Source organism: Dinoponera quadriceps, unplaced genomic scaffold, assembly GCF_001313825.1.
Source record: "Dinoponera quadriceps isolate SergipeBrazil2010 unplaced genomic scaffold, ASM131382v1 scaffold4585, whole genome shotgun sequence".
Lineage (NCBI taxonomy): Eukaryota > Metazoa > Arthropoda > Insecta > Hymenoptera > Formicidae > Dinoponera > Dinoponera quadriceps.
This window is the reverse complement of record NW_014559030.1, coordinates 1-23,604: the sequence shown is the minus strand read 5'-3', so window position 1 is coordinate 23,604 and position 23,604 is coordinate 1. Positions and strand designations below refer to the sequence as shown.

The 23,604-nt window shown below is 47.2% G+C and overlaps 1 protein-coding gene across 1 annotated transcript in view; it reads left to right on the top strand.

The window, feature by feature from the left end:
• Positions 1–23,600, top strand: part of LOC106750112 (titin-like) — a gene marked incomplete at its 3' end in the record, with an annotated part of 34,801 nt that extends 11,201 nt beyond the window's left edge. Inside the window, 14 exon segments of the mRNA XM_014630213.1 lie at positions 160–932; positions 1,037–1,496; positions 1,579–1,670; positions 1,739–1,836; positions 1,987–2,207; positions 2,545–2,619; positions 4,124–4,228; positions 4,308–4,713; positions 4,801–4,870; positions 4,956–5,750; positions 5,872–5,938; positions 6,206–6,259; positions 7,334–20,659; positions 21,214–23,600. Of these exon segments, the coding sequence (XP_014485699.1) occupies positions 160–932; positions 1,037–1,496; positions 1,579–1,670; positions 1,739–1,836; positions 1,987–2,207; positions 2,545–2,619; positions 4,124–4,228; positions 4,308–4,713; positions 4,801–4,870; positions 4,956–5,750; positions 5,872–5,938; positions 6,206–6,259; positions 7,334–20,659; positions 21,214–23,600 (18,929 nt within the window).
• Positions 23,601–23,604: the final 4 nt, after the last annotated feature.

Below are 23,604 nucleotides of genomic sequence, written 5' to 3'. Positions count from 1 at the left end.
ATGTTTTCCATGATTTTTACACACATCAATCGTCCTAAATGAAGAACTAATTTTCCCATAAATAATTTTCCTATAAAATGCACGTAACAATGGTTTGCGGAATAATGAACGTCGTGTAAATATTTCACAAGTGCTATACCACATTTGTCTCTTTTTTAGAAAAAGAAGAGGAAGGCATAGCGCCGTATTTCCCAACGCCGATCAAGCCGCTAATGGTCGAAGAGCACAAACCTGCCTTATTGGAATGCGTTGTGACCGGCACACCAATGCCAGAGGTGAAGTGGTATCGCGGTGAGAAAGAAGTGAAACCGAACGAAAAGACCGAGATAACTTTCAACCCGACGACCGGAGAAGCCAAACTCAGCATCTTGGAACCAACGCCCGAGGACGAAACGATCTATCGCGTTCGCGCCGTGAATAAATTCGGCCGCGCTGAATGCAGAGCTAATCTGGTGATCAGTAACATCGTGAAAGTCAGCAAACCAGTTGTCCTCAGAGCACCGCGAATTACACGACCTTTACCCGCTCTCGTAGCGGAACGCGGAAAACCGCTGAAGCTGTTGGCTGATTTCGAAGGTGTACCGAAGCCAAACGTCAAGTGGTTCCGCAATGGCATCGAAATCACACCGACCGACAAGAGCAAAATCGACATTTACGAGAACACAACCGAACTCACTGTATCGGATGTCACGAAGAAGGACGGCGGCAAGTACGAGATCAGGGTAGAAAATGAAGCCGGCGAAGCGAGGAGTTCGAGCTCCGTTACGGTGAAGGAACGCGAGGACACCACCAGCGAGGTAAAAGCACCGAGGTTCGTGGAGCCGATTCAGCCTCAACTCGTCGCGGAAGGAGAAGTCGTTATCATGGAGACAAAAGTGGAATCTTATCCGGCGGCGTCCTTCCAATGGTTCCACGAAAGCACACCTCTCGAGGTATGTATTTCAAGTTGCTGTTCTCGTTTTCGGCCGAGATTACTTGTCGCCTCTCATCGTAGAACGATCGATGAAATTAACAAAGAATATTATTTCCATTGCAGTCGACGCCACAGGTGAGGATCGTGACTCAGGAGAACAGATCGATCTTGATGGTGAAGCAAGTTACGCCGGAACTCGCCGGCACCTACACCTGCCGTGCCGAGAACGTCGGCGGCTCGGTCACCTGCACGGCTACCGTGAACATCACGGAGATCAAGTGGGAAGAGGCGGTTGAGTTGGTCTCACCGACGTTCGTCAAGAGGCTCTCGCCTGTAAGAGTTATGGACGGCGAGAGTGTTAATTTAACCTGCGTCGTTGAAGGGAAACCGACGCCCAGGGTCGAGTGGTACCACAACGATAGACCGATCAAAGAAGGCAAGGAAATTACGATTGTCCAGGATACGGAGGGTATCTGCAGCCTCGCCATCACCGAAGTATTCCCGGAGGATGCTGGAGAATACACCTGCCGCGCTGTGAATCCCGTTGGCGAGGCCGTGTGCAAGTCATCACTCGTCGTTGAAGGTATGCGTGTTATTAAACGTCATAAAAGATATTTCGCGTATTTGCGATAGCTGTATGCGATCACGATCGAATTCGTTTCCAGCCTATGAGTACGTGCCCGACTCGGAAATTGCGTCATCGATAATCGCGACATCCCATACTACAGGCTCGGAAGAAGATCTTCTCTCACCGAAAGTAAGTACAGCGATACGAGATTTTAGATAACAGGACGCTAGACACTGAGATTTGTGTCTTGTCTCCAGGAAACTCCTATCTTCGATACCGACGTGGAGGAATTTGCACCAGAAATAACCAGAAAGCTTCCTCAGTTAGTTCCCACCAAGGACGGGGAATTGACCAGGTATGTTTCAAAGATATTCGACGAGTGTGTGATAATTCACGTTAAATGTCGCATAAATCTTTAAATAAAACCCGAATAAAAAATTAATAGTTAAACTTAAGACGTAAGTGTGGATATTTAAGCATTAATTTGCTAATTTCCCTCCTACAGATTGGAAGTGAAGGTGAAAGGTAAACCGAAACCAGAGGGAAAATGGTACAAGCAAGGCGTGGAGATTGTCTCGTCGCAAGAATTCTTAATAGAGGAGTTCGAAGATGGCACGTCGGTGCTGACGATTGCCGAAACATTCCCCGACGACACGGGTGAAATCGTATTCGAAGCTCACAACCCACTCGGGGTATCGACTACGACGGCGTATTTATCAGTGGAAGGTAATATCTTCTTCTCGCAAGTTTCCGAGAACTTCGCCGATCTGTTTAAGTCTAGTTGTTTTCAGCTGCGTTCTTCGATTGGAGAAACATCATCGAAGTCTTCCTCCTATATAATATCCCGGTAAAAATTCCCTTTTGAGACAATCCCGACGACATCCACACTAAACACTCGCAACATCCTCGACTTACACTGTCTTTTATTTTATCTATCGCAAATTCCATTCGAGTCTACGATTCTCTCTGGTCCCTTTTGAATTCGTCTAGCCGTTACGAGTGATAACGGGACCAGAGAGATTCGCCGTGCGTTCTCATTTTTGATTATCGTCTTGTCGCCCAGGTATACTCGGGACGAAAGAGTACCGGAAACCAGAATGGGTTACGCAGATGGAGGAAATGCAGGAAGCGCTAAGAGGTAAGAATCGCCTGGACGTGACCGACCGCATGCCGTGTGACGCAGAGTGTAGCTTTTCGAGTGATAGCCTAGACGACCATGCACTCAGAGACGAAAGCTCTCAGAGGGACAGTTCGACCGTGATCAGTGAATTTTCGTCAACGAGGACCTTAATGAACATCGGCGACGATGCCAGATTACCTCTCGACGAAGATGAAGCCGCTTCGGAGGGGCATTATTCGTCGAGAAGATACTCCGATTCCACAAAAATCGAAGAGAACATCGCCGAAATCAGGTACTCTTGGCAAATGGACACTTTTCAAAAGGAACAAAGTCCGACGGAATTCGACTTGAACGCGCGGTTGCGAAAGAAGGTGTCGGTCGAATCTAAATATGTTTCGCACACAATGCCATTAGAAAGCAAGAAAAGCACGACGGTTGCCAAGTCCACGGCTAGCAAAATGGTAAAATCCGGCTCCGCCATCGAAAAATCACACGCTATATCAGCAGTTGAATCAAAGAATGTCTATATGTCAATTTCAAGGAACACCGTAGCTTCAGAAATGAAACGTCGGGAATGCAAGCAGAGCGTAAAAGTGTCAAGCGTGCCAAAACAGCTATCTTCAATCGTAACGGAAAGTGCCAAGTCTATCGTTCAAAAAAAAATCGTTGGAAAATCATTTACGATCGTCGAATCCTCGAGCGACGAAGAAGAGATAACCAACAAAGTCTGCGAGGACTATTCGATGTTCAGTGAAATTCTCGTAGACTCATCGACGAAGAATAAAAAGAGGAAAATCGTCCTCGATTTCGGCGAGTTCCCGCCTTCGAGGCACGAGAGAAAGATTCAAGGAGATTTTCATCCAAGCCCTGGAACGTCTTCAGACAACCTTAAATCGGCGTTCTATCTGTCGCCGATCGAAGAAAGCGGCGAAAAGCCAAGCGCGAGCGGCCGGAACAAATCGGACGCGAAAACCGTCGTCGAGAAGCCCGTAATTAAATCGAATTATAGCTACAGAAGGAAGTATCACACGTATCCGAAGTCGCGGATTCCAGTCCCGAAGTACTCGAAGGAACGACGATTTGAAAACTATCCTGCAGATCCGAGGATGTTCCCGTTGGAGCCGAGAGAAATCGACCTCGAGTCTTTTCAACAACTGCATACAGCCGACAGCCAGGAGGAATTACAGGAGTTTTTGTTGCTAGAAAGTCAATGCAGCGGAAATCTTGGCTTGGCCGGCGACATGGCGTCTTACGACGACGACCATACCGAAGACGAGAGGGGTTCGATGTCAGGTAGAATTTCGCTTAAAACTAACAGTAGAGACGTGACATTTCGAAATAATCGTGCATGAATTTTTATGTGTGTTTTTGCCTAACCAGATTACTGACATCAGGTTTACGCGAGCGACCTTCACGCCGAATGCAGTATTAGGTAAGAAAGATTCGTTTGATTTGTTCCCATGTAGCGAAGATTTCTATCCAATAGTATGACAGAAAAGCACAACGACACTCCATGTTTCAGCCACGCAAGCTGTCCCGCGATTTATCCAAGAAATAACGGACGTTTACACGAAGGAAGGAGACACCGCTTTGTTTGAATGCGTCTACTCTGGTAACCCCAAACCAGGTAACTGTCGCCGCACGGCGCGAATATTAATTGTGAAGTCACGTGAAACTTTCTCTTTACTGCTTTCTTCGACTTCTAGATATTATTTGGTACAAGAACAATAAGCTCATAATGAATACGGAAAACGTGAAGGTGCGCATATTCGAGGAAGAGAGGAAAACCACTCTGACGATCAAGCGGTCTACCAAAGAAGATGACGCCACGTATGTTTGCAAAGCCACTAGCGATATCGGCATGACAATAACGAAGGCCAAGCTGCACGTCGATACTATAAGCAAATTAAGACCAAAGCCGGAGGAGGTAGTCGAAGAGGAAGAGATCATTGAAACAAAGAAAAAGCAAGAGGAAAAACCGCATAAGAAAAAGAAACCCGAATTAAAGAAAGCGAAGGAAATCAAAGAGAAAGTGAAGGCTGAACGCGTTAAGATGGAGACGGAAGAAATTCACGAGGAGAAGCTCGTACCGAAAGAACAGACGGAAGAAAAGTCAGTCATCGTACATTTTGTATTTTGTAATTCGAACCATTAACTTGTTATGTTTACGAATTGTAACACTTGCCATTTTTTTTACAGGAGAATCGTCGACGTTGAAGAGACTCAGTTACTGGAAACCGCAGAGATTATAAAGGAGAAATCAGAAGAGGTACTGCGACGAATGCGCAATTTTTATACGATTGTGTTTCTTCCGCGGGATTTTACACTCGACCACTGCACTTTGTATGTTTCAGGTTTCGAGAGCACGAAAAATAGTGCCGATCCAGGAACCGGTTATGACCGAAGCAACGGCTTCTTTGAAGAAGATCGACGACCGAAAGCCGCGAGAGGTACCCAAACTCGAGGAACGCGCTAAGCCGATTATAGAGGAGCGAGAAAGCGTAGTCGTCGTGTCGGAAATCACAAGCGAGGACATCGCTCCTGACTTCACCGTCGAAACGAAGCTCGACCGCGCTCAGATCACCTCGGAGACCCTGCAAAAAGTTTCGGTCGTCGAGACCACCGGCCAAGAAACGAAACGCACGGAAGTGAAGCAGAAGAAAGCCAAGAAGATGAGAGCGGAAAAGATTCAAGAGGACATCACTGTAATGGAGATCGTGGAGCGGCAGAAAGAGCACATAGCTCGGGAAGTCGACGAGATAATGGAGTTGTTGGACGCGAAAGAATTTGGCCCGGGAGAATCTCCCCTTCGGGAACTCGCGACGATCGGCTACTTGGTGCGACAAGGCGTTTCCGTTAACGAGATCAACGAGAGCCTTTACAAAACTGAGATCTTCCCCGCTCTGAAAACGCCCGACGCTCAAAACGCTTTAGTTCAATTGGTGGAGAGAAAGGGTCATGGTCCCTTGATCAGTCAAGTACTCACCGAGGAGACGACGACCGACGAGAGCTTCGTCGCGGCGACGGTCGGTTTCCGCGCTTTCATGAGAATGGTAGAGCTTCAACACGCCACTGTAGAAGAAGTCATCGCGCACTTCGCTCCGGAAGACTTTAGGCCACGTGCTTGGGAAGTCACTGAAATTTCAGAGGTACGAATAGAGCTCTAACTGAATTTATAGCGAAGTTACAGAGAGATCTTTCATTTTAAAGAGAAATATTAATTAAATTCATATTAAAATGATCTGTTAAAATTGATTTTTTCCCGGGTAGGTCGAGACTGAGCAACGCGCTACGGAAAGAGTGGACGTCATTCGCGAAACAAAAATTCATTTCATGGGTAAGCCGAGATAGCAAGCTGTGCGGTTTTTCTACGAAAAGAACATCTCAAAAGTTCTTCACGCAAACACATGGGATTTAGATTTACTTGTAACATCTTTTTCGACAAGTTAGCAATTTCAAGCGTGCTTAAGTATTCGATATCTCTTCAAAGGATAATAATATTGATCGATTTGATCTGCGCGTCGTTTCACATGTGCTTTAGATATTTCCTCTCGCTATAATCCGTTCGGAATTTTCCGAAAGAGTAAGAATTTTCTGATTACAGAGAGGAGAGACGAAAGGAAAGCCACTCACGTGCAGGATATTCGAGAAATTAAAGGTTCGAAACAACGAGTTTCAGTGCATGGGATAATTGTAAATCGTATGATCTAGTTGGCCGACGAATCGATATCCGCCGTGATAAATAGCGTTTCCGCCATTATTTTGCATAATTCTATCGCGGTTGACGCCACTTGACGCGTGTCCCTAGTTTTATAATCGTTTTGATTCTCGATAAGACACTAGTCTATTTGTGATAAATTAAGTTTGTTTTTAAGTTGGGGCTTTGTTGATTTAGTAGAGAGAGATTTAATCGTATTCTTTAATCTGAAAAATATGGAACTTTCATATTCTCGAAATATTTTCTCGTGCATATAGGTATATTAGGATATAGATAAAAGCAAAAGATGCACACTATGGTCGCAAGACAAGCCAATTACAGCTACTGTAACGATCGTTGTTTTATTATGCTTTCAGATGCATGAAGCTTTACTTGATCGAATAATAGCAGTGAGATTTTTCCGCTTACGCCGCTATGCTTTCCACGCGCGACCAATCTCACTGTATTCACTCCACCATATACAATATATTTCCCCTTTGTCACATTTTAATCGCCCTATGAACTCTACCTACTTTCCGTATCAGCTTCGAAAACCAACGCTTCGCGACTCGATGCTTGTTCGCGCTACGGCAATTCTGACTTGAAACGTAAGTGCTATACATTCTTATCGGCATCTCGCTCAGCACAAAATGGTATGAGGCGCATGGAAAGTTGCAAGCATGATCGAAAATAACCACGTTACACACTACTAAACCGTTTCTTCATTTATTTACACATCTCTGGAAACTCAAACGATTGCCACTTGTTTGTTTGTCAGTGTCTTAGCCGAACACGCGCTCTTTAGTCGCGGCATGAGGTATGCGAGAAATGGGAATTGTCTTACCGAGCACTCACTTGCAGCCATATCGCTCTGTGTTTCTTCCCTCCCGCATAAGAAAGGAAGGAAGGTACGCAGAAACGAGATGGTCGGAATGCCTGGTTCGACAGCCCCGAGATCGATAGAGAGAAAGGGAGCGAGAGTGTAGATGTCACAACACTCGCGTCTGACACAAAATTCTCACATACTTTCCACAGAATACGAGGACACACGGCAGGCACACACAACACTCCGCAAACGCAAAGACAGGACACTGCGGGATCAAATCGAAGAAACCACACAAGATAGGGAAGAGGGGGTTCAGATTGTAAAAGTCGAGGAGGTCGAGGATGTTGAGAAGGAAAGAAAGAAGGAGGAGGAGGAGGAAATCGAGGAAGAGGTTATTGTACTCGAACGGGACTCAAAGGGCAGATTGATTCGTAAGAAAAAGGAAGATGAGGAGAAACAGATCGATATTGTGGAGGAGGAGGAAACGATCGAGAAAGTTAGGAAGGCGATGATGCCGAAGAGACCGGACATCGGTAAAGACGAGATCGAACTCGAGGAGATCGAGGAATTCGAGGTGATAAAGGACCAATCGTTGCCGTCTATAGCTTTGAACGTGTCCAGTCAACGTAACCAAGTGATACCGCTCGATCGTACGGTCGAGCAGGCACCCGGTAAACCTGAATCGGAGAAGGCGAAATACACATTGGACACTATTATCGCGTTAACCGGACAGACCACGTCGATACACGAAAAAGAGGTTGACGACGTGATCAGCGTCAAGCCCGTCGAACGTAAAGCTTCGGTATCGATCTCACCGGTGGAGCCGTACTCCACGACGGAAACTACCGCGCACGTAACTACAGATGAATTCTCGGGTACCTTCAAGGCCGCTTCTTACGAGGCTACGTCTTCCGTGATAACGAAAGAGAGCCTTCTCATCAGCGAAACTCTATCGCACGGCGACGACCTGGCGAATTTAACTCCAACCAAACCGGAAACAAGTCGAAAGGCGGACGTGCGAGTGACCGTGCAGGAAGCCGCGACCATCAGCGAGACCATTATCAACCAGAGCGAAGTGCCTACCGAGAACTTCGTGGCGCCCTTAGCCGTGAAGGCGGAGGACACCGTTTTACCGCAAATCGGACTGTCGGTTTACGAAGTTCAGGAGGGTTTGAGCGAGGACAAGTTGGAGCCGGCGAAAACGCTCGCCACGAAACCCAGAGTCAACATCAGCGCGGTCGAGCCGTTGGTAGTGGAGGAAGTTCGTCCCGAGGACAAGCCAGGAAAATATTATCCGGAGCTGATAGTACCCACCGAAGTTGCCATCGAAACGGTGATCTCGCAGAAGCAACGCGTGACCGAAGAGATGAATGCGCCCGAGAAAGAAGGGGCGTACATCCCGGGTAGATTGCCGCCGAGTCAAACGGCCCAGGTCGGGATCTCCTACGGAAACGAGACGGCTGTGATCCATCATGACCTCGTGCAGGAGCGCGAGGGCGAATACGTTCCCGGCCGTAAGGTGGATTCCTTCGAAGCCACGCCAAACGTCACTCTTCTGGAGGGGGTTACGATATCGACGATCGATACTCAACAAAAGGAAGATGATTTAACAATCGAAGAGGACAAACGGGTTACGGCGGATTTCAACGTCGTCGAGATTGTGTCGGCCGTGACGGTGGAAACGATGGCTTCCGAGAAGGAACGAGACTATCATCCCGAGGAAAAGCCTACCGGTAAACTGGCGGTCCCGTCGATATCCTCGCTGGAGATCGGATCGATAACGGACACGATTGTCCAAGAGTCCGAAGGGAGCTACAGCGCTGATCAGAAACCACTCCAAGCGTTAGCGGAGACATCGGTCCGTCCGGAAGAACATGTTCTGATCTGCCAAGTCCAGACCGCAGATTATCCGGCGGATCTGAAAGACACGTTGAAATACGTCTCGGAGAGCGGTGTCGTGTCGGTGCAGTTGACGGAGGCGAAAACAGTACTCGAGACGCTCGCTCATGACCGAGAGGCGATCATGGAGAAAGACACCAAGCCGGAAAGCCAGACGGTAGAGACCGTGTACGACGCTGTCAGAGGTATCGAGATATCGCAAACTACTTCCATAGAAAAGGAAGCCGAACTGAAGATCTTCGAGATGCCGGAGTCGCGTCGCGGCAAGACCGTGCCCACCCATCCGATGATCTCGCTCGAGGTTCAAGAGACGCAACCGGAAAGTAATTTGGGCGAGGTCGCGAAGGAAGATCTGTCGACCGCCACGGCTAAAATCGAGGCGGTCAGTCTGCAAGAGACGATCGTCGGCGAGACCGTCGCGGCGGAGGGTGTAGCTCCGTCGAAAGAGGACAAGGCTCCCGACGCGAAGACTGCGGTGGTATTAATGGATCAGATCGAAAGCTTGCACACCACGATGGTCGTAGCGAGCGAGAAAGAAACCGAATACGTCGGTGCTGCCGACATTAAGGGCACGTTCGCGAGTACCGAGTACACGACGCAAGTCGCTCCGGTGTGCGAACAAGTGAGAACCGAGTCACCGACCCAGGAATACCTACCGGAGGACAGACCCGTCAGTGGTCAAGCACAACCGTCTCATATCCCTATAGAAACAATCAGCGTGGTTATGCAAGAGACCGCGGAGAAAGAGGAGGTTTACAGAACGGACATGAAGCCCGAAGGAAAGACAGCGAACGTCGAACTGACGGAGACGAGACCGGGTGCGAGTATCTTGGAGGTAATTCCGCACGATCTCGAAAATATCTACACACCAGACACCGAGCCGGAGATTCATACGGTCGAATCGTCCATAACCGGTCATACTATCGCGTCAACGGCGGAGATTCTGGTGGAGCAAAGCGCCGGAAAGATCAGCAGCGAAGTACCCAAATCGAGCAAAGCGACGTTCCAGCAAGAGGCTTTGGAGGAGTTGATCGTTACGGAAACGAACGTCGGCGAAGCGGAACGAGCCAGGGAGGAGGATACGCGTCCCGTTGAGCAGAGCGCAGCTCTCGAAGTGTGCTCGCGTACTGAGAAGTTGACCGTCACCGAAGTGACGACTGTGTTGAAGGAGGAGGAATTGTCGGTGGAGAAGTTACCGGACAGCCGGCAGGTCCGATTGGACGTAACCGAGGGCCACGAGATAGCGGAGACGCAGGAGACGATTCTCGCGAGCAATATAAGCGAACTGAAGGAGGAGAAGCCGACCCAGGAGAGCGCCAGCCAAACGCAAAGCGGACTAGACGTTGTCCAACAGATGGAAGTATCGATATCCGAGAAGGAATCTCCCTTGGCAGCGGACGTGAAGCCCGAGACCAAGAGAGTCGGCGTCACTTTCGAGGAAGGAGAAGGTCTGACGATCGGAATTACGCATCCTGCGGACAAAGAAGAAGTATTCAGCGAAAAACCGGCGCCGAAAACCGCCGAGGCTACGGTCGACGTGGTGGCGCAGGGTATAGCGTCCAAATTCGAAATTCTAAGCGACGTCGCTCCAACCGAGTTGCCCACCGAGCCCGCTCAAGAAGTACGTCCCAAAGCGACGCTGTTACCATTCGAGACAGCCGTCGCTGAGGAAGTTCAAACCAGAGAGACGGAGAAACCCTTCGATCGCATGCCAACATCGGAGAGGAAAGCCAATCTTGAGTTTGTCATGGGCGAGAGTCTCGTCGTCTCATCCGTGACGGCGCAGGACAAGGAGAGCGCGTTCGCGGAAGCGGAGAAACCGGAGTCGAAATCCGCCGTTTTCGATATTCCCGCTCACATCGTGGCGCAAGCTGCTGAGGTAACTACAACCGACAACGTCGGCCAATTCAAACGCGAGGAGACTATCTCTGCGACAGCCACGACCGAGCATATCACTCATCGCAGTATCGTAACGTCGGAAACCTCAGCCGGTGATTCGGAACAGCCGATGCTGGACTTTGTGAAGCCGGACGAGAAGCAAGTGGACGTGTCGTTCTTGGAAGAAACGGGCATCACCGTGATCGAGACCATCGCGTCTGACAAGGAGTGGGAGTACGAGAGGAAACCGGACATCCCCGGCGAGAAGGTCACTGCTAGTTTCGACGCTCACAAAGTCGCCGAACTCACGGAGGTTACAGCGATCGCTTATCCTGGAGATCTTGACGTGAAAGCGCCGACGAGCGCGGCGGCCAAGGAGGAACGTTTGCCTTTCGAGAGCATCGTCCAGAGCGAGACTGTCGTGACGGAGAGGGAAGCCGAATTCAAGGAGAAACCCGCCAAAACTGACACAGCTCAGGTGGCCGTCGACGAAATCATCAGCGCCACTACGTCCGCCGAAGTTCCAGCCGAGAAGGAGGACGTTCTCCGAATTGCCGAGAAGCCCTCGGAGAAGAAGGCCGAGGTTCAATTCTTCGGGCACGTAATTGCTGAGAAGAGCGAGATCACGCCGGATTCCAGTGCTGGGGAGTTGACGAAGACAGAACCGAGCTCCGCCTCGGCCGTGCTCTCGAGCATCCCCTTGGAGGCGTTAGTACGAACGGAAACGCAAGCGACCGAAGCGGAAGATATACTTGGCAAGGATAAAGCGCCGTCCACGGCCTTGGCCGATCTCTCCGTGGTAGTGGAGCAGAGTCTACAGGTGTCCTCGGTGATCTTAGAGGACAAAGAGGCCGAGTATAAGCCGAGGGAAAGCCCGGAACTGAGAACAGCGGAGAAGAGTCTGATCGAGACCCGCGGCGTCGCCGAAGTGACGATGCAAGTACCCGATTTCAGCACCGGCGAAGTCGCAGTCGGCGAAGCACCGCAAGGAGCTGTCGCGATCCCAGATCACGTGGTGTTCAATCCGCTGATGGAGTCGCAGCCAATCGTTCAAGAGAAAGAAGAGCGATACGTGCCGGCGTTGATGCCGGAGAATAAGACGGTGAACATCGACATGGAAGAAGGCAAGACGATTGTGAGCATATCGCACGTGACACCCGCGGACAAAGAGTCGCCGTACAAGGTGGTGGAGCAGCCGCGCCAATACGCCGCTTCCTTCGGGATCGATGCCACCCATGCTATTGCCGAGACGACCGCAGTGGCGATTGAACATTCTGTGGGAGAGGTCAGGATCGAGAAGCCGGACACCGAGACGGTATCGACTACGCGAGAAGTCTACCAAAGTGTCCTGGTGACCGAGGGCTTGGTACAGGACAAAGAGAAACCGTTCGAAGAGAAATTCATGCCGGAGCAGCAGAAAATCGAATTGGCCGTCGAAGAGGGCTATCACGTCACGTCCGTCACGGAGATCAGAATGGCCGACAAGGAAGCTCCCCTGGAAACGATACAGGAAGACAGATCTCATTCGGCGCAGCCGGTCATCGTTCCCGGCCACGAAGTGGCCGAAAAGTCGGAAATAATCCCCGGTTCGAGCACGGGCGAAATGAGCGAAGAGCGAGCGCCGACCAAGGCGACAGCGTTGATCGGACGGAAACCTTACGAGACGGTGCAGTTGAGCGAGCAAGTGCCGGTGGAGAGAGAAGCGGACAGAGTCCAGGAGGCACCATTGACGAAATCGAGTGCGCGCGTCGTGTTAGATGAGAACAGATTCGTCGCCATCACGGAATCGACGACGACTCAAGACGTTGAAGCGGAGTTCACCGAGAAGAAGCTCCGTGAAGAAAAGGCGAGTCTCGCGATGGATGGCAAGGAAGTGGCCGAACGCACGGAGATCAATTTGCGCGAAGAACTCGGGGAACTGGCCGCAGCAGCGAAACCGATCGCATACGAGGCGCATCGGACGCAAACTACCTTGGAAAGCATCGGCGTCAGTGAGACGGTATCCCAAGAACACGGTGCGACATTCCATGACAAATTCAAGCCCGACGAGCGAAGCGCGGATGTTAGCTTCGTGGAGGGCAAAAGTATTACCGTGGGTCAGGTCGTAACGCAGGACAAGGAGGCCACGATGACCATTCAGAAGCACGAAGAGAACACAGCTGAAGTCAGACTGACGAGAGTCGGTATGGACGTCGCTCAAAAGGCCCAAGTGTTCATCGAACAAAGTACCGGTGCGGTTAAGCCCTTCGAGAAGACTCAAGCGGAAGCCCACATGAGGCAAGACACATTCGAGCCCATCGTCGTCGAAGAGGTTCCAAGCGCGGAAAGCGAAGGTACTTTCAGTAAGTATCCGAAGATGATATCCGGCACAGCCGTACCGACCTTCGAAGAGGGTCACGGCGTGTCGATCACAGAAGTTACATCCGGCGAAGTTGAAGAGTCGCTGGAAGAGAAGAAACTCGAGACCTCGCGAACAGCCGTACGTACGCTTGTCACCGCGGGCGACACGATAGAAACCACAATAGTGGAGTCGCGAGTTGACGTGCCCGAGCAAGTTCCCGATAAAACTACGCCTCAAGTGGCCACGCCGGCCCGCGACACGTTCGAAAGCATCATCGTTAACGAGAATGTCGTTGAAGAAAGCGAGAAAACGTTCGATGGACTCTTCAGACCTGCGACGCAAAAGGCGAACATCGACATATCGGAGGTAAAGTCGTTGCAGATTTCGGAAACAATAACCGATGACAGAGAAGCGACGCTGGATGTCGCCGCGAAACGAACCGAAGTGAGAGCCACGCAAGACATCGACGTGTTCCAAACTATCGAAGGTTCATTCATCGAAAGTATGCAGAGCACTCGGGAACTACGCGAGGAGAAACCATTTTCTTCCCAAGCGACGATGATTCAGACCACGGTAGAGACAATAGTGAGATCTGAAACGACGGTGGCCGAAAAGGAGGACACGTTTGAAGACAAATTTAAACCCGAGGGACAGAAAGGCAAGCCTCAATTCGACAGTCTTACTACAGTTGTCATCACCGAGGTAGCTCCGAATGAAATCGAGGACGTCCTGCCCGAAGCTGTTGCACCGAAACAACAACAAGCACAGCCAAATTTGATGGGTAGAGAAGCCGCGGAAACTCTTCAAATAGTTACAGCAAACACAATTGAAGACCTCGCGAAAGCTATCAAATTGGACGAACACAAAGGTATACCGGGACTCGAAGAATTATCTTCTCTGACCATTTCTGAAATCGTGTCGAGTGAAATCGAAGACGTCCTAATTAGTCAAGCTACACCAAAAGATCGCAAGGCTGAATTTAGCGTCTCTGGTAGAGAAGCAGCCGAAACAACTCAAGTAACAACGATCTCTGAAACCGACGAGCTCACAACAAAGGGACCCGAAGAACAAAAAGGCAAACGACAAGTTGAAGAATTAACTTCGTTGACAGTTTCACAAGTGATTTCGAATGAAGCCGAAGACACGTTAATTAAGGACGAAGTTCCTGTGGGAAAAACAGCTCAATCAAGTCTCTTCGGTAGAGATATCGCGGAGACGACAGTGGTCCTGGCGATGGCTAGCACCGAGGAGTATGTACCCACAAAAGAAGCTGAAAAACAGAAGGGCACACCTGGTCTCGAAGAACTTACATCTTTGACAGTTTCGCAAATAGTGTCCCAGGAAGCCGAAAACGTCCTCCCAAGTGCAGAAGTACCAACCGAAAAAACAGCGCAAACTAGTTTCTCCGGTAGAGACATAGCTGAAACCACAGAAATAACAATGGCATCAAATGTAGGAGAATTTGTCGAGAGTCAAAAGCCCGACGTACAAAAGGGAAAACCGGACTTCGAGGAATTACTACCCTTGAGCATAACGCAAACCGTATCCAACGAAGCAGAAGCTGTGTTACCTTCTCCAGAAGTGCCTGCAGGGAAAACCGCGCAACCAGAATTGTTTGGCAGAGATGTAGCCGAAACGACACAAGTTATAACTATGATAAGTGCGGAGGAACTTGCGAAGCAGCTGGCACCCGACGAACGTAAGGGAGAGTTTATAGTGAACGAATTGTCTTCGTTGACTGTGTCTCAGGTAGTTTCTAACGAGGCTGAAGACACATTAGTTAAAGACGAATTTCCTGCTGGGAAAACGGCGCAACCAAGTCTGCTTGGTAGAGACATTGCGGAAACGACGATGGTCTTACCGATGTCTAGCACCGAAGAATATGTTCCCACAAAAGAAGCTGAAATACAGAAAGGAAAACCAGGTCTGGAAGAACTTACATCTTTAACGGTTTCGCAAATAGTATCCCAGGAAGCAGAAGATGTCCTCCCTAGTGCAGAAGTACCAACCGAGAAAACAGCACAACCAAGTTTCTTCGGTAGAGACGTTGCTGAAACCACAGAAATAACAATGGCATCAAATGTGGGAGAATTTGTCGAGAGTCGAAAGCCCGAAGTACAAAAGGGAAAACCAGATATCGAGGAGTTACAATCCTTGAGTGTAACGCAAACTATATCCGGTGAAGCGGAAGCTGTGCTACCTTCTCCAGAGGTACCTAAAGAAAAAACAGCGCAAGCCGATCTGTTTGGTAGAGACGTAGCCGAAACGACACAAATTATAACAATGATAAGCGCGGAAAAACTTGCGAAGCAGCTGACACCCGACGAACGTAAGGGAGAGTTTATAGTGGACGAATTGTCCTCGCTGACTGTGTCTCAGGTAGTTTCTAATGAGGCTGAAGACACATTAGTTAAAGACGAATTTCCTGCTGGGAAAACGGCGCAACCAAGTCTGCTTGGTAGAGACATTGCGGAAACGACGATGGTCTTACCGATGTCTAGCACCGAAGAATATGTTCCCACAAAAGAAGCTGAAATACAGAAAGGAAAACCAGGTCTGGAAGAACTTACATCTTTAACGGTTTCGCAAATAGTATCCCAGGAAGCAGAAGATGTCCTCCCTAGTGCAGAAGTACCAACCGAGAAAACAGCACAACCAAGTTTCTTCGGTAGAGACGTTGCTGAAACCACAGAAATAACAATGGCATCAAATGTGGGAGAATTTGTCGAGAGTCGAAAGCCCGACGTACAAAAGGGAAAACCGGACTTCGAGGAATTACTACCCTTGAGCATAACGCAAACCGTATCCAACGAAGCAGAAGCTGTGTTACCTTCTCCAGAAGTGCCTGCAGGGAAAACCGCGCAAGCCGACCTATTTGGCAGAGACGTAGCCGAGACAACACAAGTTATAACTATGATAAGTGCGGAAGAACTTGCGAAGCAGCTAGCACCCGACGAACGTAAGGGAGAGTTTATAGTGCAAGAATTATCTTCGTTGACTGTATCTCAAGTAGTTTCCAACGAGGCTGAAGACAAGTTAATTAAGGTTGATTTTCCTGCTGGAAAAACGGCAGAACCAAGTTTGTTTGGTAGAGATATCGCGCAAACGACGATGATCTTAACGATGTCTAGCACGGATGAATATATCCCCGAGAAAAAAATTGAAAAACAGAAAGGCCAACCTGGTCTTGAGGAACTTACTTCTTTAACGGTTTCGCAAATAGTATCCCAAGAAGCTGAAGATGTTCTTCCTAGTGCAGAAGTACCAACTGAGAAAACAGCACATCCAAGTTTCTTCGGTAGAGACGTTGCTGAAATCACAGAAATAACAATGGCGTCAAATGTGGGAGAATTTGTCGAGAGTCGAAAGCCCGAAGTACAAAAAGGAAAACCAGATATCGAGGAGTTACAATACTTGAGCGTAACACAAACCGTATCCGGCGAAGCAGAAGCTGCACTACCTTCCCCAGAGGTACCTACAGAAAAAACAGCGCAAACCGATTTGTTTGGAAGAGATGTAGCCGAAACGACTCAAATCGTAACGATGGTAACCACGGAAGAGCTATCAAAGCAAATAGCACCCGATGAACGTAGGGGAGAATTTATAGTGGAGGAATTATCCTCGTTGACTGTATCTCAAGTAGTTTCTAATGAAGCCGAAGACACGTTAGTTAAGGATGAATTTCCTGTTGGAAAAACGGCACATCCAAGTCTGCTTGGTAGAGATATTGCGGAAACAACGGTAGTTTTAGCGATGGCCAACACCGAAGAATATGTTCCCGAGAAAGAAGCTGAGAAACAGAAAGGCAAACCAGGTCTTGAAGAACTTATGTCTTTAACGGTTTCACAAATCATATCTCAGGAAACGGAAGACGTCCTTCCTAGCCTCGAAGTACCGACGGAAAGAACGGTGCAAACAAGTTTGTTCGGTAGAGATGTAGCTGAAACAACAGAAATAACAGTAACGTCAAATGCAGACGAATTGGTGGAGAGTCGAAAGCCCGAGGTACAAAAGGGTAAGCCAGATTTCGAGGAATTGGTCTCTTTGAGTGTAACGCAAACCGTATCCAGTGAAGCTGAAGCTGTGCTGCCTTTTCCAGAAGTACCTGCCGAAAAAACAGCGCAAACCGATCTATTTGGCAGAGATGTAGCTGAAACCACTCAAATCGTAACAATGATAACCACGGAAGAGCTGTTGGAACCGCAAGCACCGGACGAACGTAAAGGACAGTTTATAGTGGACGAATTATCATCATTGACTGTGTCTCAGATAGTTACTAACGAGGCTGAAGATACGTTAGTTAAGGACGAATTTCCTGCAGAGAAAACGGCACAACCAAGTCTGTTTGGTAGAGACATCGCGGAAACGACGGTGGTTCTAGCAATGGCTAGCACCGAAGAATACATTCCCGAAAAAGAAACCGAAAAACAGAAAGGTAAGCCTGGATTAGAAGAACTTACATCTCTCACAGTCTCGCAAATAGTATCTCAAGAAGCTGAAGACATTCTTCCTAGTGCAGAAATACCAACTGAGAAAACAGCACAACCAAGTTTCTTCGGTAGAGACATTGCTGAAATCACAGAAATAACGATGGCTTCTAATGTAGGCGAATTGGTGGAAAGTCGAAAACCTGATGTACAAAGGGGTATACCAGATATTGAAGAGTTACTACCCTTGAGCATAATGCAAACTCTATCCAACGAAGCGGAAGCTGTGTTACCTTCTCCAGAGATACCTAAAGAAAAAACAGCGCTAGCCGATCTATTTGGCAGAGACGTAGCCGAAACGACACAGATTATAACAATGATAAGCGCGGAAGAACTTACGAAGCAGCTAGCACCCGATGAACGTAAAGGAGAGTTTATAGTGGACGAATTATCATCGTTGACTGTATCTCAAGTAGTTTCCAACGAGGCTGAAGACACGTTAGTTAAGGACGAATTTCCCACAGGAAAAACGGCACAACCAAGTTTATTTGGTAGAGACGTCGCTGAAACTACAGTTGTCTTAGCTATGGCCAGCACCGAAGAGTACATTCCAGAGAAAGAAATGGAGAAACAGAAAGGCAAGCCTGGACTAGAAGAACTCACATCTCTGACAGTCTCGCAGATAGTATCCCAGGAAGCTGAAGACATTCTCCCTAGTCCTGAAGTACCAACCGAGAAAACGGTGCAAACGAGTTTGATCGGCAGAGATATAGCTGAAACTACGGAAATAACAATGGCTTCGAATGTAGGCGAATTAGTCGAAAGTCGGAAGCCCGAAGTACAAAAGGGCAAACCAGATATCGAGGAGTTGCAATCCTTGAGTGTAACGCAAACTATATCCGGCGAAGCGGAAGCTGTGTTGCCTTCTCCAGAGGTACCTAAGGAAAAAACAGCGCTAGCTGATCTGTTTGGCAGAGACATAGCCGAAACAACACAGATTATAACAATGATAAGCGCGGAAGAACTTGCAAAACAGCTGGCACCCGACGAACGTAAAGGAGAGTTCAAAGTGGAAGAGTTATCCTCATTGACTGTATCACAGATAGTTTCCAACGAAGCTGAAGAAACATTAGTTAAAGAAGAATTTCCTGAAAAAAAGACAGCGCAGCCTAATCTGTTCGGTAGAGACATTGCGGAAACGACGATGGTTTTACCGATGTCTAGCACCGAAGAATATGTTCCCGCAAAAGAAGCTGAAAAACAGAAAGGCAAACCAGGTCTGGAAGAACTTACGTCTTTAACGGTTTCGCAAATAGTATCCCAGGAAGCCGAAGATGTTCTCCCTAGTCCTGAAGTACCAACCGAAAGAACGGTGGAAACAAGTTTGTTCGGTAGAGATGTAGCTGAAACTACTGAAATAACAGTAGCGTCAAACGTGGACGAATTAGTCGAGGTTCGAAAGCCTGAAGTACAAAAAGGAAAACCAGATTTCGAGGAGTTGTTATCTTTGAGTGTAACGCAAACCGTGTCGACCGAAGCAGAAGCTGTGTTGCCTTCTCCAGAGGTACCTACCGAAAAAACAGCACAAGCTGATTTGTTTGGCAGAGATGTAGCTGAAACGACTCAAATTGTAACAATGGTAACAACAGAAGAGCTTTTGAAACAGCTAGAACCCGATAAACGTAAAGGAGAATTCAAAGTGGAAGAATTATCTTCAGTGACTGTGTCTCAGGTATTATCTCATGAAACAGAAGAAACCTTCCAGAGTCCTGATGCACCCAGTGGACTCACAGCGATTCCTTCGATGTCTGGTAGAGAAATTGCCCAGACCTCTCAGATGCTCACAATGTCGAACGTTGAAGAATTCGTCAGACCCAAAAGTCCAGAAGAACAAAGGGTCAAGCCAAGCTTAGACGAGCTTTCCTCTCTCATGGTTTCTCAAGTGATATCTACAGAGCTGGAGGAACAATTCGTGAGCCCAGAAAAATTAGATGAGAAAACAGCCGAATCGCGTTTTACCGGCAGAGAAGTAGCGCAAACAACGGAAATCGTAACTGTCGCGAATGTGGAGCAAATAGTTGAATTAAAGAAAACAGATATTCAAAAAGGTAGGCCCGATGTTGAAGAAATGAATGTTGTTGCCATATCTGAAATAATTTCTACGGAGGCGGAGGAAGAATTGCCGAGTCCAGAAGCCCCGAAAAAACGCAAAGCTCTGCCTAAGGTGTCCAGTGTGGAAGTCGCGGAGACCTCGGAAGTTCTAACAGTGAGTAATGTCGAAGAATTTGCTAAACCACAAGCTCCCGAAGAACACAGAGGTAGACCAAATCTAGAAGAATTGATGTCATTGTCGGTCTCTGAGGTGGCTTACAGTGAGACTGAGAAAGGATTACTGACTCCAGAAGAACCAACTAAACAAACAGCCGAGCCGAGTATGCTGAGTATACGCGTTGCTGAAAAATCTCAAGTAGTTACTTCTGCAACGGCAGAGGACATGATAGTACCCGCCAAGCCTGAAGTAAAGAAGATAGCGCCGGAACAAATACCGTTTGAGAGTATCCAACAAACGCAATCAGTTCCTCAGGAAAGCGAACAATTGTTTGTTCCCGACAAGGCGGCGCCAAGCGCAACAGCAGAAGTTGCATTCCGCGTTTCCGAAGGACTTGAAGTTATCCAGGTGACCGCCACGGAAAAAGAAGCGAAAGAAGTGGTGAAAGGCCAGGCCAAGGAAGCGAGCGCGCAAGCCGACGTAATTAAACGAAAGGTTGCTTTGAAAACCGAAATTCTTCCGGAGGATGTAGCATCAGAGTTCGTTGTGTCGAAACCAGAAGGTAAAATAGCCCACGGAGTGGAAGATGAAAAACAGGGTGTGATTGTTACCGAATTACAACACGCTGCCGAAATCGAATCAAATCTGCCCGAAACCGTAGTACCTCTAGCAAAATTAGCGAACGCGTCTGTCGAAGCTGACTACTTGGAACAAGTTGTGGGTGAGTATTATTCTTCTAAAGGTAACATGATTGTCACTGACAAATCGGACACGACGAGAGAAACTCGACTTGATGTGACACGATGACCAAGATCAATGACATATAATAAATTGAACGGGTCGGACTAATGCGACAGAAAACGAATTATTAGAAATGCGATAGAATTAGCGATATCTAGTAATAATCTGCAAGTAGGCTAACACATTTGAAATCAACATAATCTTAAGATGTGTAGCTTCGTGACTCAGGTAAGTGCAAACACGGTCAAATACAAAATCAAACACGACCAATATGTCAGACAAAATTCCACCATGCACAGTATAAACATATTCATAGAAGAAAACAATTCATTCCCTTAAACCGCATTCCACTTGCAACCGATTTTGCCATGCTTGACGCGAGACAAACCTCGACGTACGAGTGCCCAATAATTTTAAGTAGTTAAAGAAGTGTTTGATATTAAAATACATGGGACTAATAGTGAGTAACGCAAACGGCACCACAAAACACATAAACATCTTAATCATACCACACTTGTTCTCTATACATTTCAGAAACCACAGAAGCATCAGTGCAACACCACATCACAATCACACAACACATCACAGAACACGATATAACACATCAACCATCGATTGATTCTGATATTGAAGTGACAGAAGAATACACTACGAAATTTAGACGTGGCAGTAAAGATGATGAAACAGCAGCGGTTAAAACAAAGAAAACAACATTACGAAAAAAGACACCAAAAACAAAGTCCGAAGAGGAAAAAGTTGTCGTCATCGAAGAAGAAATCGAAGATATAAAATCGCAAATACCATTAATACCGAAAAAACAATTTATGCAAATTGAAGAAGTAACAGGAATCACAGAAATGGAAGAAATAATACCTACAAAAATAGAAGAATCTGAAGACAAACTTACGGAACCTATTATAACAGAAGAAACAGATCTACAGAAAGAAGTTCCAGTAATAATTATTACAGAAGGAGCAGAGGACAAAATAATTAAAGACACAATATCATTACAACACCCAGAAATAACAAAGCCACAAGAAATAGAAGAAGTACGAGAAGTAGTGACAGTGACAGAAGAACAAATTGAAGGAAAGAAACCTAAACGAATTACGAAAAAGAAAATTATAAAGAGAAAAGGAAAGACACAGCAAGTAAGTGAAGAGATTACTGTCGAAGAGAAAGATAAAGCTCCCATCACGACGGTGACTGAAGGCCCAGTAGAGGAGGTTGTCGAAGAAACAATATTGCCCCTACCACTTCCTGAATTTGTAAAACCAGAAGATGTCGAAGAAGTTCGAGAACAAGTTACAGTTACAGAAGAAATTGTGGAAGGAAAGAAGCCAAAGAAAATCACGAAAAAGAAAATTATCAAGCGCAAGGGACAGAAGCAGCAAGTTACTGAAGAAATTACTGTGGAAGAAAAAGGAAAGCGTCCCATCATGACGGTGACAGAAGGGCCAATAGAAGAGATAGTCGAAGAGACAATAGTGCCTCTACCACTTCCCAAGATTGTAAAACCGGAAGATGTGGAAGAAGTTCGAGAGCAAGTCACAGTAACAGAAGAAATTGTAAAAGGGAAGAAACCGAAGAAAATCACGAAAAAGAAAATTATTAAACGCAAGGGACAGAAACAGCAAGTTACTGAAGAAGTTACTGTAGAAGAAAAAGGTAAACGTCCCATCACGACGGTAACGGAAGGACCAATAGAGGAAGTTATCGAAGAGACAATATTGCCTCTACCACTTCGTGAGATTGCAAAACCAGAGGATATAGAAGAAGTTCGAGAACAAGTTACAGTTACAGAAGAAATTGTGGAAGGAAAGAGGCCAAAGAAAATCACGAAAAAGAAAATTATCAAGCGTAAGGGACAAAAACAACAAGTAACTGAAGAAGTTACTGTTGAAGAGGAAGGTAAGCGTCCCGTCACGACGCTGTCGGAAGGACCGATAGAGGAGGTTGTCGAAGAGATTGTATTACCTCTACCACTTCCCGAAGTTATAAAACTGGAAGATGTAGAAGAAGTCCGAGAACAAGTCACAGTAACGGAAGAAAAATTAGAAGGGGAGAAACCAAAGAAAATCACAAAAAAGAAAGTTATTAAGCGCAAAGGACAGAAACAGCAGGTTACTGAAGAAATTACTATCGAAGAAGAAGATAAGCATCCCGTCACAACGGTGTCGGAAGGGCCAATGGAGAAGGTTGTCGAAGAGACAATATTATCGCTACCACTCCCTGAATTTGTAAAACCAGAAGATGTAGAAGAAGTCCGAGAACAAGTTACAGTTACAGAAGAAATTGTGGAAGGAAAGAGGCCAAAGAAAATTACGAAAAAGAAAATTATCAAACGTAAGGGACACAAGCAGCAAGTTACTGAAGAAGTTACTGTGGAAGAAACAGGTAAGCGTCCCGTCACGACGGTAACGGAAGGGCCAGTAGAGGAGGTTGTTGAAGAGACAATATTACCTCTACCACTTCCCGAGGTTGTAAAACCGGAAGATGTAGAAGAAGTACGAGAACAAGTTACAGTCACGGAAGAAATTGTGGAAGGGAAGGAACCAAGGAAAATTACGAAGAAAAAAATTATCAAGCGCAAGGGACAAAAGCAGCATGTTACTGAAGAAGTTACTGTGGAAGAAAAGGGTAAACGTCCTATCACAACGGTAAAGGAAGGACCAGTAGAGGAAATTGTCGAGGAGACAATATTGCCCCTACCGCTTCCTGAATTTGCAAAACCAAAAGAAGTGGAGGAAATACGAGAACAAGTAACAATCACAGAAGAAATTGTGAAAGGGAAGGAACCGAAGAAAATTACAAAAAAGAAAATTATCAAGCGCAAGGGACAAAAGCAGCAAGTCACTGAAGAAGTTACTGTTGAAGAGAAAGGTAAACGTCCCGTCACGACGGTGTCGGAAGGGCCGATAGAGG